Source organism: Ambystoma mexicanum, chromosome 3p (assembly GCF_040938575.1).
Source record: "Ambystoma mexicanum isolate Mex_15411 chromosome 3p, UKY_AmexF1_1, whole genome shotgun sequence".
Lineage (NCBI taxonomy): Eukaryota > Metazoa > Chordata > Amphibia > Caudata > Ambystomatidae > Ambystoma > Ambystoma mexicanum.
Genome location: NC_090925.1, coordinates 637,722,480 through 637,741,337, shown reverse-complemented (window position 1 = coordinate 637,741,337; position 18,858 = coordinate 637,722,480). Strand labels below are relative to the sequence as shown.

The following is an 18,858-nucleotide window of genomic DNA, read 5'->3' as shown; positions in this document are numbered from 1 at the left end:
ATTATATGATATGATAGGATATGATATGGCATTCATGACACTCCTCTACACAAGTGGTTCAATTATATGGATATTATATATCCTGTGATAAATTAAAGTTTGATAACTGTAGGTCGAAATAATATCATTGTGATGTGTGCCTGGAATCAGTTTAGATTGTAGTGCTTAAATCCACGACTGCTACTCAAAGCACCTTAGTGAACAATCCAGGCTCCTGTGGGCCTATCATAGATTGGCAGCAGAAAGAAGTTTAAATACTGATCAATTAGGTTTTTGAAGTTCAGAAATGTGTTTTTGAGTAAGCATTAATTCATCCAACCATGCAGCACAGCAAATAAGCGAAGCAAATTCGGACTGAAACGTACATACATGCATACATGTGTAGTTTATCTGATATGACAGTGTGCTTTGCAGAATTCCCCCCTGTGTGTAAGAAAAAGCCACTATTAGGGACTGTGCAAGCAAGCCTCACGCCATTTTCTGTTCGCAACGAATGCAACAGCTGGCTCGTAAGCTACTAGGACACAGATCCTCGCACACCTGGCTACCTTTAATGCTCACGGTTCACTGAAGTTGCGCCCGCATAACACCCACGCGTGTTCTTACACACCTGCCGTCTGCTCCCAGAGTGTGTGCCTTCCCTTTATCTCTCTTATTTATCGAACCGCCGCACTTTGTAGGGATTTCAAACAACTGAAAGCTACAACCAAACAGGTCCTATCAGCCCGCTGTGTGTACTCAGTGTGGGAAGCGGCATGCTGGGAGCGGCGAAGGCACCGCGCGCGCTCCCCCAGCGCGGCGCGCCACCGGGCGCACAACACAGAGCGAAGCCTGTGCCTTTGTCAACATCCTCGTCAGCACCTTTGGAAAGGTTTTGTGTGCTGTGTTCCAGCCCCAGGGTGATTAGCTTAGATTACGGGCAGGTGCTTTTATGTACACACAACACACACACACACACGCACTGCCACATCGAGAGCTACATTGCCCGTTTCATCCTGTTTCGCTCCAAACGCAGCCTTCGGTGGCTGGGTCATGGCGTGCTCACAGAAACTGGTATGTTGCTTCATTATTTTGTACATGCATATCATTGAATTATTAAAATGTCGGTGTGAGTCGCTCGAATTGCCTGGGTGCTATATGTACAGCGGTCTATGAATAGGGGTTTCGTTTCCCATTGCAATTGTGTTTCCGGAAAGATGTCACATCTGATCATGCGTTTTTATAAACCACAAAGGTGTGTCCAGTGTGGTCTGTGTGTGTGGTGGTGTGCGGGAGCGTTCGTATATATTCAGTGAAAACATTTAAGTTAAAAGATGTTATGGTTGCCCAGCTACAGTTCCCAAACCCGCCCATGACCTTGCACTGCTCAAGGCGTCTCGCTTTGTGCTCAAGTGTAGAAGTGGTTCTGCAAAATCATCTTTACAATGTGGGGTGTGTTCTGTGTTGGACCTTACAAGCGGGTATATCCAGTGTGGGGCCTGACTGCGTTTCCTTAGCTCTTTTTCTGCCCCTGTGTTCAGTGGGAACTCTGGGTATACACCCGACATTTGCGAAGGCACCTGTGGCATCAGGAGCAGTGCATGGGTTGTGTCTGGAGAATGTGTGGAGTTGTGTTGTTTTGCATTGCAATCATAGCAGCTCTTTAACCATTGTATTTACTACAGCCATTGCGCATGGGCGATTCCAGCGGACCCTTCCCCCCAAGCTCCAGGCTCTAGGCTACGAGACCTACTGTTGCCCAGTTGGTGTGAATGGGGAACGCCCTCAGGCCCTGCCACCCTTCCTAGACATAATGGGCACTTTAACTGTGGCATGTTCTTGGCCATGCTCCATACTGCTCCAAGAGGCCCCATGTGGTTTAGGCTTGCACAGTGCTTTAGATGGGCAGGTACCTGCACTTCTTTTATTTGGAGGACATAGTACTGTCACTTTTCAGCAGGAAGCCAATACATTTAATGGAGGAGTACAGGCACTTCTCAACAGCAAGCAGGTACTCTGGGAAAGTGATTACCTGCACTTATGTATTTCCATTTAAAGCACTGGGCCCACAAATAGAAGACCTCAATTAAAACCAAAGCTGGGTTGCCCCTCTGGTATCTAGTGAGTGCAGACCTGTTCACCATTGGTCGCCAAGCATGTATTTTGGCACGAATCAACTGTGTGCCCTGATGGCAAGTTGCACAATCCACGTCGGATTCAGTGTCAAGTTCCACAATCCACGCCGGATTCAGTCCCACGCGCAGACACAGAACAGGGGAAAGACCCATACATGTTGCCTCTAAGCCAACAACAGCTCTAGGTCCTGGGTCCTGGGTCTGGCGAGCTTCCCTCCATGTTACCTGTCTGTTTGTGGTGGGATCGGGAGCCAGGTAAACCTCCTCAAAATTGGAGACAGAACCGACAATTGTAAGGCCACGAGCTCCCACAGCAGTGCGAGTCCCCAAGGTTACAAGCACGGCTCAGCATATCTGCAGTATGCAGGCGAAACACACACGTTGCCCAGTGGTTGGCAGGCAACGAATGCATTTCCCAACAATGTTTTTCTAACGTTTTGATAGTGGTAAGTGAAAGTCACTTTACAGCACTTCGTAACCGCAAGAGGTTAGATGGAGGAAACTCACTGGTCCAAGTGTCTGAAAAGAAGTCTTGGATCTATGTCCCCTGCTGGCATGCCCCTGCTTCCCACAAACCACATCGCCATGACCCCTTCCACGCACAGTCCAAAGCCCAGACAAATGTGCCTGCTGTTTAAGGCAACGTTCTGTGAAGTGCAAGTGTGTAGGAACAGTGCAAGTGAATTTAAAAAAGTAGAGGAGCACTGCAACATCAACTGTTACCCCCAACATAGCCGCAACAGCCCAGACTGGGCCCCTCATCGCTGTTTGAATACCACTTCCCTCCCGTCCTTGCTGGTTCGCCCCTCTTGGTTCTGTTCTCCCTATCTGCCCCATGCCCACCTGCAATAATGCCAACAGGACTCGTATTGTGGGTGGCAATAGGCTGCAGCCGCTTTATTAGGCAGGAGGTAACTTGCCGGTGTTCAGTACAGCGTCGGGATTCTGCTCTGAGCTGGTGCCCTCACAACTTTGTGCTTTACCCAGGTGGTCTCCTCCTGCGCCCAGCAGGTTGCTCACAATTCTGCCCATTTACACATTGCCCAAGTGCTTTGTCCTCTTTGGTTCTTCTTTTCCCCATCCTCCTGTCTATCAACCCAATTTCTGCATTGCCCGGTGTCTTGCACCTCTTGCTTCCCTCCCCGGGCGCCTAACCTCTTCCTCGTTGCCCCCGGGGTCCGATATTCCACACATTCCCTGTTCCCCGATGCCTTGCTCCTGCTTCTTCTTCTATCCCCCAGGTGCTTTGACCCATTACTCATTACCCCATTATCTGGACCTCTTCCGCCCTTCCCCGTGCCGTAGGAACCTAACTATCCTACCCAGTGCCCATTTTTCCCGGATTCCTGTCATCTTCCCCAGTGGCTTCTGCCCTGACGTTCCTCCTTTAATCTGCCCTTGCCCCTTGTCGCTCCTCCAGTGGCTTGTAATTTTCCTTCTTGCTTGATCCCCCCTCCCCCATGGTGTTGCCTTCATCCCCCTCGTTCTCCCGAACTGTTGCCCTCCTCTATGCTTTCTTGTATACCCAGGTATCTGTACCTCTCCCTGATCCGTGGGTTCTATACTTTCCTCCCTCTTCCTGCCGCCTCTCTGGGTTTCCCCTGGCATACCCCTCTCTTCCCCCTTTCCCGGTTTCCTTTGTTTCTGACTTCTATGTCCTCTACAACCCCCCCAGCTGTTGTACCCTTTTGATATGCCTTTCGGACCCCTACCCCTACCTAACCTAACTTGTTTCCTTACACATTTCTACCTTTTGCTTGATAGACCCTTCCGCTCCCTGTCCTACCGCCGCCACTTTACCTTTTCTGCTTACTTCCTTTACTTCCTCTATTTCATCTACTTCCCCCTCATTCCCTACCATTTACCTTCACTTCCCTTTCCCATCACTTTACTCCAAATTATTTTACTTTACTTTCATGTTACTTTACATTTTCTTCTCACTTTACTTTCCACTTTACTTTCCACTTTTACTTTTCACTTTCCTTTTCACGTTACTTTCACTTTATTTTTCATTTTACTGTACTTTTCCCCCTTTTTGTTTTCGGAAACCATTCTCCCACCACCCTCTATTTGCTCCGTGGCGCATCAGAAGTTATGCCCCTGCCACTGTCATATTTCAGTGACTGCACAGTCCGTTGTGGTTTCTGACAGCCCTTCCAGCCTGGATGCACCATGTACCTACACTGCGACAGTTCCCCTGTGAATTAAACCAGACAACTTGATAATGGTCATTCCAATCATTTTCTGGTGTGGGCGGGCATACAATAACCTCTGGTGTAGTGGTCCTGGGAAAGAGGGTGCCTCCCTGAGAGTGCTGGCTTCTTATAGTCCCTTTTTGGGGGTGAGGGAAAGCGTTTTTTCCTACTCCTTTCCTATCCTATGCCCCTAAGGGGTCCCTTCGCTCCCCCCCTTCCTGTTGCCTGGTGGCCCATGTGTCTGCATTTGCTACCCATAGCTGCTGGGGGGGCGGGGCTGGTATCCTGCGGGGCCCGCTGTCCGCTGCGGCTAAGGCAGGCACCACCCAGGCCTCCTGTTGCTCTGCGCGTTCCCTGGCATAGCTGCAACAACCCAGACCGGGCCCCTACATCCCTGTTTGAATACCACTTTCCCCCCATCCTTGCTGTTCCCCCCCTCTTGGTTCTGTCCTCCCTATCTGCCCCATGCCCACCTGCAATAATGTCAACAGGACTCGTATTGTGGCTGTAGCTGCTTTATTAGGCAGGAGGTAACTTACAGGTGCTCCGTTTCAGCAGTACAGCATCAGGATTCTGCTCTGAGCTGGTGCCCTCACAACTTTGTACTTTCCACAGGTGGTCTCTTCTTGCGCCCAGCAGTTTGCCCACAATTCTGCTCATTAACACATTGCCCTGGTGCTTTGTCCTCTCTGGTTCTTCCTTTCCCCGGCCTCCTCTCTACAACCCATTTTCTCGATTGCCCGGTGTCTTGCACCCCTTACTCCTCTCCCGGGTGCCTAACCTCTTCCTCGTTACCCCGGGGTCCAATATGCCACACATTCCCTGTTTCCAGGAGCCTTGATCCTTCTTCTTCCTATCCCAAAGTGCTTCAACCCATTATTCATTAGCCCATTATCTTGACCTCTTCTGCCCTTCCCCATGCCCTAGGCGCCTACCTATCCTACCCAGTGCCCATTTCATCCCTGATTCTTGTCATCTTCCCCAGTGGCTCCTGTCCTGATATTCCCCCTGTATCCTGCCCTTGCCCCTTATCGCTCCTCCGATGATGGCTTGTAATCTTTCCTCATGCTTGGCTCCCCCCCGCATGGTGTTGCCTTCATACCCCTCATTCTCCCGAACCGTTGCCTTCCTCTATGCTTTCATTGCGTCCCCGGGTATCTGTACCTCTCCCCTGATCCTTGGGTTCTATCCCTTCCTCCCTCTTCCTGCTGCCTCTCCGGGTTTCCCCATGTCTCCACCTTCTCTTCCCCCTTTCCCTGTTTCCTTTGTTTCCGACCTCTAGGTACTATACAAACCCTCCCAGCTGCCATATCCTTTTGCTGTGCCTGTCGGGCCATCTACCCCTTCCTAACCTAACTTATTTCCTTACACAGGTCTACCTTTTGCTTGCTAGCCCCTTCTGGTCCCTGTCTTACACCCGCCATGACTCCTCGGTGGCTTCTGCTGCTGAAGAGTTCCCCGACCCTCCTAACCCCTTGCTCCTTGGTACCCTGACCTTCTAACTGTTCTGTCATTTGAGCTTTCACCCATTCGTACTTGCCCTTGTACCCGATCTGTTAATTTATTTGCATCTTCCTGTAACCCCCTGACGACTATCACGTAGTGGCGTCCCACAGTTCCCCTTTAAAAAAAAAAAGAATTGAACATTTAAAAAAGAAATGTTTAATTATTATTTTCGTCTTCTTTCTCCCCTCCTTTTGAACTCCTCTGTTTCCTTTTTCTCTGCACTTTTGTATTTGCACCCTAACTCTTCCAACACTTCACTAAGGCTCATTCTCATTATTGCCATCCCGATTTCTGATAGATGCACCCTGTTGGTTGCAAACCGGGCATTCTCAATGTTATCAATGTGTGTTTTATATAGCCCATCCCCATCCCTTTCAAGAATTTTGTTTTATTATTTATTTATTTATTTGTTTGTTTATTTTGATCACCTGCCCCGCCGTCCCCACTTTATTCGGGGGCAGTGTTGTGTCGGATGTACAGCCTGAAACTGATATACAGCCTGAAACTATCGGATTTCCACCTCCCGATGTCCCTTATGTCCTCCTCCCTTAGCCCTTCGTCAAGCGCGATCCTTGCTGCCCCAATTCTGAATGAGTGGGCTGTATATTTCCCATCAGGCACTTTTGTTTTCCTTAACGTCATGTCTATCACTCTTCTGAACTGGTATTAAGTCAGTCGAGTCCTGTGCTCGTACACAAAGAAGTAACCATTTGCTGTCAGTCTTATCTATATATATGCCCTTGTCAATGTCACAGGACAGTAGTTGCTTGACCCCAGTTTGTGCAATGTCAACTCCTTCACACGCCCTGCCTGGTCGGTCTTGGATTTCCTAATCTTCACCCTGATCTTGTCCCCTTCCACAGTTACGTCTTCCTATCCTAACACCCTATTACTGACGTCTTGCCTTGATCTTGGTATTGCCTCGCTTATTCTCAATGCTTCAAAAAAAGCTAGAGTAAAACATACTTTGAATAGTATAACCTCGAAAGCTGAGCTGCACACGTCACCTAACTTATCTATCAGTGCTTGCAAGGGCCCCGCCGTGATAGGTAACCTATCGTCTTTCCTTCTTGCACTTCCTTTATCCCATCCCGCACTGTACGAATTTGAAAATTCTTGGTCAGATCTTCCTTGCCCCCCAGTTGTGCGTGAAATGCTATTGCCGACAAGTGGCTCTTAATCCAGGACTTTTATTTCCTGTTGTCCTTTGCACACAGTGTGAATATTTTTACCCTTTCTTCCACTGCTTGCTCCCCAACTCAGATGTCACTCTATTGAACCGTCGTATGCACCTTTGGTATCTCCCTATTGTCCCACCTGTGAACATTTCTTCTGCCAATCTCCTCCTTCTTATGTCCACGTCATCAATCCCCACAGTCTGTCGTGGAATCTCTTCTCCCAAACTGCTTGAGGCCACGCTCGTCTGAATCTTGCCATCTGTGAACGAGACCGTGCATCAGCTGCTACGTTGTGTACCCCCAGTACATGTCTAGCCCTCAGGTACGTGTTTAGTTTCAGCCCTCTCTCCACCAGACATCTGACCAGTCCCATCGTAGTCCAGCATTACGCTGACTGTTTGTTGATCGCTTGCACTGAACCCATGTTGTCAGACCACACCGTAAGCCGTTTGCACGCCAATTCACTTGGCCATGTGTCTAAAGCTACTGACACCGGGAACAGTTCTAGCTCACATATGGCCCTGCACCATTCCTGGTCCAATTTTGCCCAGTAGCCGTGCCTACCTGATGCATCGGTGAACAATTTACCTGATCGCGAGGCACCCATGCCTCCTGCCACATTCGTACCCCATTGAATTTCACCAGGAAACCCCTCTGCATCTTTAAGTCCTCCTTTAGGCCGGCTTTTAAACAGATAAAGTGTCTCCCTTCAGACACGCCCACGGTGGCCGCTGCTAATCTGCGTGCAAAAGCCCTTCCTGCAAGGATCACTCTGACTGTGAAATTCAGTCTTCCTAGCAATACCTGTATCTCTTTCAGGGTCGCTTTCTAGTTGCCTAACACCATGCCAATGCTCTGCGAGACTGCTGCCACTTTATGTGTGGGTAGTATAGACACTCCCTCAATGGTATCAAGCCATATCCATAAGTAAGAGAGTCTTGTGCACGGGCCCTCTGTTTTCCCCTCCGCTAGCGGCACCCCAAATTCTTCGCACAGTTTGATGAAACCCTCTAATAACTTCCCGCAAGCTGCTGACCCTGCTTCCCCTACAAATAGAAAATCATCCAGATAGTGAATTCTTCCCCCAGCCGGCACCCATTCTGATGATATTCACTCTAAGCATTGGCATGCAGCTGTTGCCGAAGATGTCATTCCCACCCCAAAAACCCAACAAATGGAAGCTACCGGGGTGCACTGGTAGGCCGCGCCCCCGCCTCCATGTGGAATCCACTTCCAGATCGGGATACTATTCAATCTAAGACGCGGCAAGTGTTATCTAATTTACCTGACTTCATTTTACCGGCACGTCCTGTTCATCCATCTGGGGGCCAAATGTGTGTTCATCTGTGTCCTCTGTTTCACATCCCATCAGAGCAATACTGCTGGGTCCCTCATTCTTGAGCTTCTTATGCCACATTTTACTGCAGACTTCGGACACCCCACTACTACACGTAACCTAACCTACCTTCTTTGTGCCCCTAAATCTACGTCTCTTCATCTTGGACTATGGAACGCTAGGTCATTATGCAACAAATCATCAACAGTACTCAACATGTTTTTAAGCTTAAATTTACAATTCCTCTGTATTACTGAAACCTGGATTTTGGCCACTAATACTACCATACCTGCATCACTGTTTACCTCTGCTACATCTTTCTGCCACACCCCCAGTATCTCTTCTCCTGGCCAGGGGGGGGCGGTCCTGGTATTTTCTATCATTCGTCTTTTTCTCTTATTCCTCATAATGTGACTCTTCCTCACTTCTCCTCATTTGAATTATCATACTCAATTTTTTCTGCTATTTTCTCTACATCTTCAATTTCATTCTTACTGATTTATCGTCCACCTGGTCCTGTAGCCTCATTTTTTGAGGACATTGATACATTGTTGTCATTTTTGCTTCCTACTTCTACCCCACTTCTAGTTCTTGGCGACTTTGATCTTCATCTCTTAACTACTCACTCTGCTTTCCCATTCCTTTCTATTCTTGACTCTCACTACCTCGCTCCTATTTCTACTCCCCCTCTCATATCTCAGGATCTTGTCTACATCTTATATTTACCTCTTCCATCCACAGATCTCCTGTGTCTTCTCTCCCGGTCTATCAGACCATCACCTTCTTTTGTTCTCGATTTCTTCTTTTCTTCCCTCTCGCATTTTGCCTCCTGTAACTTCTCCTTCTTACTTACACTGTGACCTATGCAAATTACAACACTTTACTTTTCATCTCTGCTAGCACCTCTAAACTGGTGTCTCAAGCATACTTTTCCACTCTGAGAGCAGATGAAGCTGCTACTATTCTCTCCTCCTCACTTTCAACATCTCTCAACTCACTTTACCGTTCTTCTTCGTTCCACCCTTCACGTAAACCCCCCCAACCTTGGCTTTCTTCCCAACTTCGCAACACTTTCTTCGGTGATTAGAAAGGTGCTGGCTAAAACTGAAGACAGCAGGGAACTACAGCTCTTGCGCATCTTAACATGCTCTTTACAACAATCTTACTTCTCCGATCTACTTCACTCACAGTCCTCTCATCCTAAAAAGCTTTTCCAAATTCTATCCCGTCTGCTCTCATCTCCTATGCCAGATCCCTCAACTAATTCTACTCTCACTGCTACAGATCGTGCACTCTATTTTACTTCCAAGGTCTCTTCATTTCGATCAGTTATTGAATCTTCTTGCACTGAGGTCAGTTCTTTGAGCTCTGCTTCTTTGGTATCTCCTAAAGAATCTTTTACTGGATTTGTTCCCATCATTAATGAAGACACCCTGGGCCTAATTCACAGAAGCGTTTTATAATGGCAAACCCCCATTTGAAAACGCTCTGTGAATTAGGCCCTCTCTGTCATCTTGCCCGTGCTCACCCTACCTCCTCCCCAGTGGATCCTTTACCATCTGCGCGCATACCTAAAATCTATCCTTTACTTGTTCCTTATCTTACAATTTTATTTAACTCTTGTTTATCTTCTTCTGTTTTCCTTCTTCATTTAAGCATGCTACTATTATCCCGATATTGAAAAAGCCTTCTGCTGATGTATCTTCTATCTTCTATTTCCGTCCCATTTCACTCTTGCCATATCTTTCTAAAATTCTTGAACGCATTGTTTGCTCTCAAATCTCCAGCTTTATCTCTCGTAATTCCATCCTTCCTTGTTTTCAATCTGGGTTTCGCCCAGGGTACTCTACTGAGACTGCTCTTCTCTCTTTCCTGGACTCTCTTCATTCTGCACATCATGCTAAACGATCTTCTCTCCTTATACTTCTGGATCTTTCTGCTGCGTTCGACACTGTTGATCACACACTCTTACTGTCGGCTCATTGCTCTTTTGGTTTTTCTGGGTTAGCCTGGTTTTGAATCATATCTATCCCAGAGACCTTTTTCGGTTTCCTTGGTGGGGGCTTCTTCTGAAATATGTTCACTTACATATGGTGTCCCTCAGGGTTCGGTGGTCCTTTTATTTTCTCACTGTACACTTTTTCATTAGCTGGGGTTATTTCCTCTTTTGGGTTCTTGCATCACTTCTACGCTCATGACACACAGCTCTTTCTTTTGTTTCCACACTTTCCTGATGACATCCACCATAAACTTAGCGCCTGTCTTCTAGCCATCCAATCATGGATGTCAGATCACTTTTTAGTACCTATTGCAGCAAAAACGGAGGTTATCTTGTTTACTTCATCTACTATTTCTCCTTCTCCATCACCTCCCTTCATATTATTTCCTCCGTCACAGTTATCTAGGTCTTATGTGGCCGATAACCTAGGTCTCTATCTTGATACAGATCTTTCTTTCAGTCACCATATTTCTTTATCTGCTCATTCCTGTCGATTTCATTTGTACAATATTTGAAAAGCATGTCCTTGTATGACTTTTAAAGCCACACAGCTACTGGTGTCTGCTTTAATCACGGCTCTTCTACTGTTCTTCTGCACTCTTTGGACTTCCTCTATCTCGTTTAGCTCCTTTGAAATCTGTATATAATGTTTCTATTTGTGTTCTCTATCTGCTTGCTCCTCGTGATTCTATTTCCTCTTCCTTGACTTATCTTTGATGGCTCTCTTTTCATCACTGTTTAAAATTTAATATAATGTTTATGTTTCCTTTTTAAAGCTCTCCATGGTCTTGCTCCCACCTATCTTTCCTCTCTTGTCTCGTTCTACCTTCACGCTAGCGCACTACTTTCTGCTTCTAATCATCTCCTTATAGTTCCCCGCCCCCTTTGTGCTCAATCTCGTTTTCAGTCTTTCTCTCTCTTAGCACCCTTAAACTGGAACACACTCCCGCTCTCTCCCGATTCTATCTCTGTTCATTCATTCTTTCGGGTCTCTCTTTTCGATCCTACCTTCTCTCGTCTGGTTAATAAGGGTCACTGCAACTACAGAAATATTCAGTGTTTTTAAATGTTAATTAATTATTGTACTGTGCTTGTTCTTATGTTCATTGCTTTGGTGTAAGGTGCTATATAAAACCAAATAAAATACAAACAAATTCAAATAAACTAGGATGAGTCTAAATGCCGCCTCTATGTCCACCTTTGCCAGTAGCATCCCTTTCCCCGACCTTCTAGCCAAGTTTACAGCCTCATCGAATTAAGCGTAGTGTACTGAGCATTCCTCTTTGTCCAACCAGTCATTTACATCATTTCCTTTGGGGTAGGACAGATTGTGGATTAAGCGAAAATTCCCCTTCTCCTTTTTGGGAACCTCTCTCATTGGTGAAATAACTTGGTTTTTTAGTGGTGCATGCTTGAATGGACCGACTACTCTACCTATGCGCAATTCTTTCTATATCTTCTCTGTCACCACTGCCGGGTGTTCTAAAGCAGATATCAGGTTCGTAGCCCACCTTTCTTGTGGTGGTCCTTTGTATGGAATCCTGAAGATTGTCAAGAACCCTTCCGTCAACAAGTCCCTCTCCTTAACCAAAGGGTAGTTGGCCAGCTACCCCAGGAACCGCCCCAGATGAATTGAGGATGGCCCCTTCACCGACAAGTCGAGCCCTAATCTGCCGACCCTCCTTTCCCCTTCCCCTTCGACCACCCCATCCCTTGACATGATGTTCTTATTATTACTGTGCAAAGCAGTCCCCTGTCCTATACTCTAAACTACCATTGTTGTCCGTGCACCACTCGACCGCCGCCGGCTCTCACCCCAAATTTCTTCCTGGTCAGGTGCCATTCGCTTCTCTGTGCAGTTGGGAATGACCCCCACCCCCATTCTGGGTGCCGTGAATTGTCCATTGTCACATTTACTTGGTAGGCTTTCGCTTGATGTTGCCTTATCGCCCATAAGTTCACCCCAGCCAATCAGTGCCATTGCAACCGCCAGTTCCTTCTCCAACTATTTCTTTGTTTTCCGCCCTTTCAAGCCCATGTTCATTTTGCATGGTCTCTTTTTGGAGACCTGTGAATCCATGCTCTCCCCGGATTCTTCATACCCCGTACTCAAGCTCGACCTTCCCCTTTTCAGGTCGGTCTGCTGAGCGTCACTGCTTGGTCCAGCCTGTAGCCCCCTCATCGGAGCCATTGTTGCTTCACAGCCTTTATTATTGGCTAAAACAGCAAATTGTCGACCAAAATACTGCATCAGGGCCCATTGATGATGCGCTTGTTGACGGTTCGACCTCGGTTGACAAATCATCTATTTGTGTGTCCTCAATGATCACAATACTCAGGCTTCCTTCCTCAAATATTCCCATGGATTCGATCGCTTGTGCTCTAGGTCGTTCTCCTTTTGGTTTCAGTGTTTCCTTCCCCGTTCTTCTTTGCCAACCTTCGAATGCTTCACTCTTCTTTTCTGTCCTTGATCTTTCTTCACCTCAACCTCACGCCGGCATACGATAACCTCTGCTGTAGTGGTCCTGCCAAAGAGGGTGCCTCCTTGAGAGTGCAGCCTTCTTATAGCCCTTTTGTCGGGGTGGGTGCAGCCTTAATTCCTACTACTTTCCTGTCCTATCCCCTCCAAGGGGGCTCTTCGTTCCTCCCCCTTCCTGTTGCCTGTTACCCCTCTGTTTGCATTTGCTACCCTTAGCTGCTTGGGTGGGGCCAGGATCCTGCAGGGCCCACTGTCTGCCGTGGCGAAGACAGAGACCACCCAGGCCTCCCATTGCTCGGCACATTCCAGTTGAGTTTGTCTCTCATTGCAAACTCTTCCAGGGTCACCCCCATCTCTTTACTTTGTCTAGAACGCTCAGCCTTTCGGCGTTCCTTGGCACCGCTCCCGCCCACTTCGACCACTGAGGAAACTGTAAACTGACCTCGCCTTTTGCTTCCAGGACCAGTTGGTTTACTCACAGTTTTTGTGCGTGACTGACAAAAGCCCTGTCTGCGGCCAGTTAGATTTGACGCACAGAGCCAAGCAACGCTCAATAATAAACATTGCATCTATTTAGTTTTTGTGGCATTGTAAGTGAGTTTTCAAGAGATACTACTCACATTTTATTCAAGCACTGCCTTAAAGTGTTACAGGAGGGACTCTTTTAAACGGCGAAATGTTTAATTGGTGGGTCACAATAGTGCCCAAACATGGTAAAACAGGGGGATGGTTCACGTCTCAGAAAGAGAAATCTCCAGTATGCAGCGCTATCGGAACGCCCAAATATTATTGCTAACTTGTAATTAAAGTACTTAAAACCAATAAATCAACACACCAAAGGTGACAATATTGCAAAAAGGAATTCGCTATCATGATCTAAAGCACAATCTCCAATGTTCTGCTGCTGCCAAAGCATTTATTGCTGCAACATAATAGACTTTTTAAAATCGTGTTGATGTTAAATGAATGTGGTAAGAAGAGCCAATAGCCTCTCGTCAGCCATTACAGACTGGGAATACGTTTGTCTCTGATTTAATGTATCGACACTCCTCTTAACAATCAGCAACAGAATCTGTAGCCAAGATCCCCAGGGTAACTCACAATTTAGAAACAAATAGTTATTTTTATGGTGAGTACATTGCAACAAAGAAAGCAATTTCAGTATGTTTGCTTATGTGTTTAGGTTTATGTTTAATCATTTATATAGCGCTAATATATAGGCCCCTGGGCATTATGGCGCTACACAATACAATACATGAAAGAGCGCGAGGTGAGGGGGTCTAACCTCTCACCATGGCTCTTCAACCAATACCTGGCAACTCTCGCCCACTGCATTTCCATTTTCTGCTCACATTTCCAGTGCTACGCTGATGACAATCAACTCATTTTCCGGCTGCCCTTGGCCACCTCCTTGCCCTCTCTCATCTCTGACTGCCTAACCGCCATTCAAGATTGGTGTGCTGCAAATGACCTTTGTCTGAATGCCAGCAGGACTGAGATCCTCCTCATCGGCATACCATCTCCATCCTTTTCCCTCACTCTCTGGCCGGCCTCCCTTGGCCCTCCTCCTACCCCTACTTGCGAGGCTAAGAACCTCAGGGTCATCTTCTACTCCACAGTTTCCTTCTCCGCCCATATCTCTGAGGTCTCTAAAAAGTCAAACTTCCTACTGCACCTCCTCAGAGGTACTCTGCCTTTCCTCTCCTTCCCCCAGAAGCTCATGGTCTCCCAAGCTCTGCTATCTCTCTAGGTTGGACTATTGTAGCAGCCTCTTCTAAATCTACCTGCCTCTACTCTCTGCCCTCTGCAACTTATCCAGAACAGGACTGCGAGACTTGTCCTTGGCCTCAAGCCCTGGGATCGTAATACCTTCAGCTATCCCTCCGCAAATACCTCCCCTCTCGAGCTCTTCGCTCCTCTACCTCTAACTTCCTCCGGGTCAATCGTTTTTCAAAGAAACGAGCTGGGGGTAAATCTGTCTTCGGCGGGGGCCTCCCTCTGGAACAGACTCCCTGCCACTCTAAAACTTGAGGAGAACCATCTCCGGTTCCAGAAGCACCTCAAGACCTTCTTCTTTGCTTCTGCCTTCGCTCCCCCTCTCCCTTGCTGATCTGCACTCTCTTGGCACTGTGCACATGGCCACCATCTGTCCCCTGGGCCCAGGTACCTGCTCACCCTGCCACCCTCCTGCACTGCCTCCCGGCCACCCCTTGCACTGGGGACTGTATCTGTACCCATACAGCTCCCCTCCCCATTTCTTTCTAATTTTTTCTTCTTTTTCTGCACTTATCAGACTTGCCCAGTCTGCTGCCTTAAACACAGCACTTGCCACTTGCTGGCTGCACTACCTCTGTTTATTGCCTCAATGTTCTATTTATTTTTATGTATTATTATTTATTCTGCTCTCCTCTGCTTCGCACTTTCCACTCTCCCCTTCCATGCACTTTTTCCCTTTTTTCCTTTCCATTCACTTCCGCGTTTTCAATGTCACTGGGCCTAGTAAGATCATTGTTGTGTTGTGTTGTGTTCTCCCCTGTTCCCCTTCCTTGCCTAGTCGCACTCTGAAACACTTGTGTACGAGCGCAATACAAATAAAATATCATATCATAACGAAGCACACATACCATCAAATAAGATAAACTTCCCATATGGAACCATAATGATTGCATGCTTTTTCACTTTCACCCTAAAGAACATATTTTCCCTTTAAACGCAGATTACTATTCTCGCCGCAACACTGAACAATTGGCTATTATTAGGCAAGGAATTATATGTTAAATTTATATTTAACCATGTCGTTGCCCTGCACACAATGCTCTGTGTAAAGGAAGCAGAGTTACAGCCGATCACTGCAGCTCCGGGGGCAAAGGAAACACAATTGCATACAAAATAGAATTTAAAAGAAATTAATTCAACACAATCCTTAAATTGGAGGCAAATGACATATTCCTATGGCTTTTACATAAACTCAAGAATGACAGCAAAAGTCCAGGAACCCAAAAGCGTAAACATTCCACAGGGACCCAGAAGGCAGACAATACAGAAATTAGAGAGACAAAATTAATTCAGGACAATCCTTAGATTAGAGACAGATGACGTATTGGTCAGATTTTTACAGAGACCCAAAAATGACGGCAAACTGCCAGGACCACAACCTAGAAAGACACAATCAGTGTTGTTCCCGGTGCACCATTCCTTAATATGCAACCTGTGCAAAAGTCTAAAGCCCTGTCCTCTAACACTCCCAAGACCCACTTTAGAGTGTACACAGGAGAGGACCCTATTTCTGAGTGCCTCTCTGGTTTCGGTCCTCTCTGGTGTATCAACTGGTGTATCTACGTTGGTAATGACAATGTTCCGACAATCCATAACAAGCTAGTCACAACTCATAATTGTTGGCTTTGTCAATTGCCATAGTCTAGTGAAGCTTTTTTTTCAGTAGTGCACACTGTGAACTGAATCACGTCAAGGGACTCACAATTTTGGTAGCTAAAGCACAGTGAGCTCATTTGCACAGGATCAGACATTTTGGTTAAGTCAGAGGCCAAGCAAAGATTTGAGTTTGCTCTGCAATGTAGGCACCTGTCATATCTTCCGAGCTTTAACTTGTACTTTACTTTACTTTATATTTATACCACGCAACCAAGGACCCGAAGGCTTAAGGGCGCACAAACAGCAAACACACTAAACACCTATAACAAAAACGGGGAGTAAGCTTAGCCCAATATAATACCAGAAAAGAAAATCCAGAAATATCTATGCTAACAGAATAACATAGTTTAAAATGTTTTTCTTGAAAGGTATGATAGATTATTTATAACGCGCTTAATACCCAGAGGTTTCTAAGCACGGACCCGGGGATCTAACCTGTGTTGCTCCATGTCGTCTTGCTTCCAAGATGAGCATGTTGCCCCAGAGCTATCCTCCCGAGACGATTAAGTCCATATTTCAGTGGACTTAATTTCCCTTATGTCAGGTGGGAGGGAGTTCCACGCTCTGGGGGTGGCTTTGATAAAGGCCCCCTTTAGCGCTTTACTGGTGTTGCATAGCGGTGTCTTCAGTTGATGCGTGGGGTTAGATCTAAGAGATCTAATAATGTGTTTCTCTGAAAGAAGATCCTTCATGTAGGCTGCTATGAGTCCCATGCAACACTTATGTGCGATTAATAGCAGCCGATACTGAACTCATGCTACCAACGGCAGCCAGTGCAGGTTCTGCCTAGCCTCCGAAACACAATCTTTCCACTCAAGGCATTTAACCACCCTAACATCTGGATCACCTGAAGACGGTTACACTCAGATTGTGGGATACCGATCAGAAGACTGCAGCAATAATCAATCTTTGAACCTACTATGGCCTTAATTAAATTAAATGATGTGCCAAGGATCACACACTTTGGTAAAGCAGTGTATCTGAGATCGTTTCACAGACACTTCCAGTTTGTTGTTATGCATTGTGTTAAGACAGTTTGAATATCTATATTAAATAAGACTTTCTTTTTTGCATATCGAACTAGCAGATGTCATAACTGTAAACTAAGCTTTAGAAGGGGAGTTTCATTATTGCTCGCTTTCATTGCCTAATAAGAAATTTGGTGGGTAACTGGAGCTGTGTGCGAGTTTTCAGTCGAAAACATTCCATCCCAACTCCAATTACTTAATCATTGACGTATAAGAATAGCCACTGCTAATAACTAAGAAACATCTTTTTAAAAGTTATTTCCCAGGCTTTCCAAATCACTCCCTGCTCCATAAAAGGACACCAATGGTAACAGGTGAAGCCCACTTAGCAAAACAGTGCTCCGTGCCTAGTGTGCCGAGAGCACAGTAGATGCATGTTTGTCTCTCCTTTTGTTCTGCACGGTGGGCCGTGCAGGAGACATTATGGGCACTGTGGGAGGTGGAGAGGGAGCTGCTTTCCCCAGCAAAGGCTGCAGAAGCTTAGTCCTTTAAGTTGTCCTAAAGAGAAAAGAAAAGCTTTCTTTTTCACCTCACTACATAGTTGAGTAAAGGGGTGGACTGGCCTATTGAGAACTCTGGAGATTTCCCGACAGGCCTCTCTACCCTGGGCCTCTTTTGTGTGGTATTTCCAAATTATCCCATAGGAAAAGTTTTGGGCTTGTTGAAAATGTGTTATTGGGGCATGCATGCCAACCCTATTTTTCACGGTCTCCCGCCTAAAATAACTGTAGCCCCAATGCATTTCTATGGGGAAATATGCATCTGAATGTTGGCATGTAGCAATAATCAATCTTTGAACCTACTATGGCCCTTGCAATCGTCTCACCATTTTTTGGAGAGATGAGAGGTGAAGGTGTGCCAGTAGTTTTATATAATATGTCAAAGAAGAAAACAAGCTACTGACCTGCACCTTCATATTAAGGTTCTGGTCCAGTAATATGCCTAGGGTTTTAACTTTCTTTTAACATCAATGATACAGTCTGCAATGGAGAAGCATTTATAGGTTGGACCTAGCTTCATCATTTTCTTCTGTGTACCCCCCACCATAAGCTTGGTCTTTTCCTTGTTTAAAGCCAAGCCATTCTGTAACATCCAAGTTGGAATGAGGTCGTAGACCTTATTGATATTGCATTCATCCTCAGTGTGTGATCCTGTTAGCGGGATGACATTGCGTCATCTGTCTAAACAAATCTTTTCTGGGTTTTACAGCTGTACTATGGAGACAGAGGGGGTCATTACGAGTCGGGCGGTAAGGGATACCGGGCACCGGTAAGGAGACCGGTGCCGGTAATCCCTTACCGCCCGATTCCGAGGTCCCTTGGAGGGAACCGTAAGGAACGTGTGGTCTGACCACACGTCCCTTACGGGTCCTGCTAAGGGACCAGGGCGCTAATAACGGGTTTGCCATTCGCGAGCCCGTTATTAGCGCCCTCCCCATTCCCATTGAGCCCTATGTGGGCTCAATGGGAATGGGGAATGGCATGTTCAATGGGGACTTACCGGTCCCACCAGGGTCGGACTACACCGGTAAATCCCCATTGAACGAGACCGGACACGGGCACGCTATGGGAGGCAGCCATGGTGCTAATAG

General features: G+C 46.6%; 1 protein-coding gene across 1 annotated transcript in view; it reads left to right on the top strand.

The window, feature by feature from the left end:
- The first annotated feature begins 798 nt into the window (after positions 1–798).
- The window catches only part of IL17B (interleukin 17B), a 56,189-nt gene continuing 38,129 nt past the window's right edge, over positions 799–18,858 (top strand). Inside the window, exon 1 of the mRNA XM_069651395.1 lies at positions 799–1,053. Within this exon, the coding sequence (XP_069507496.1) occupies positions 1,033–1,053 (21 nt within the window). The 5' untranslated portion in view covers positions 799–1,032. The remainder of the gene's footprint in view (positions 1,054–18,858) is intronic.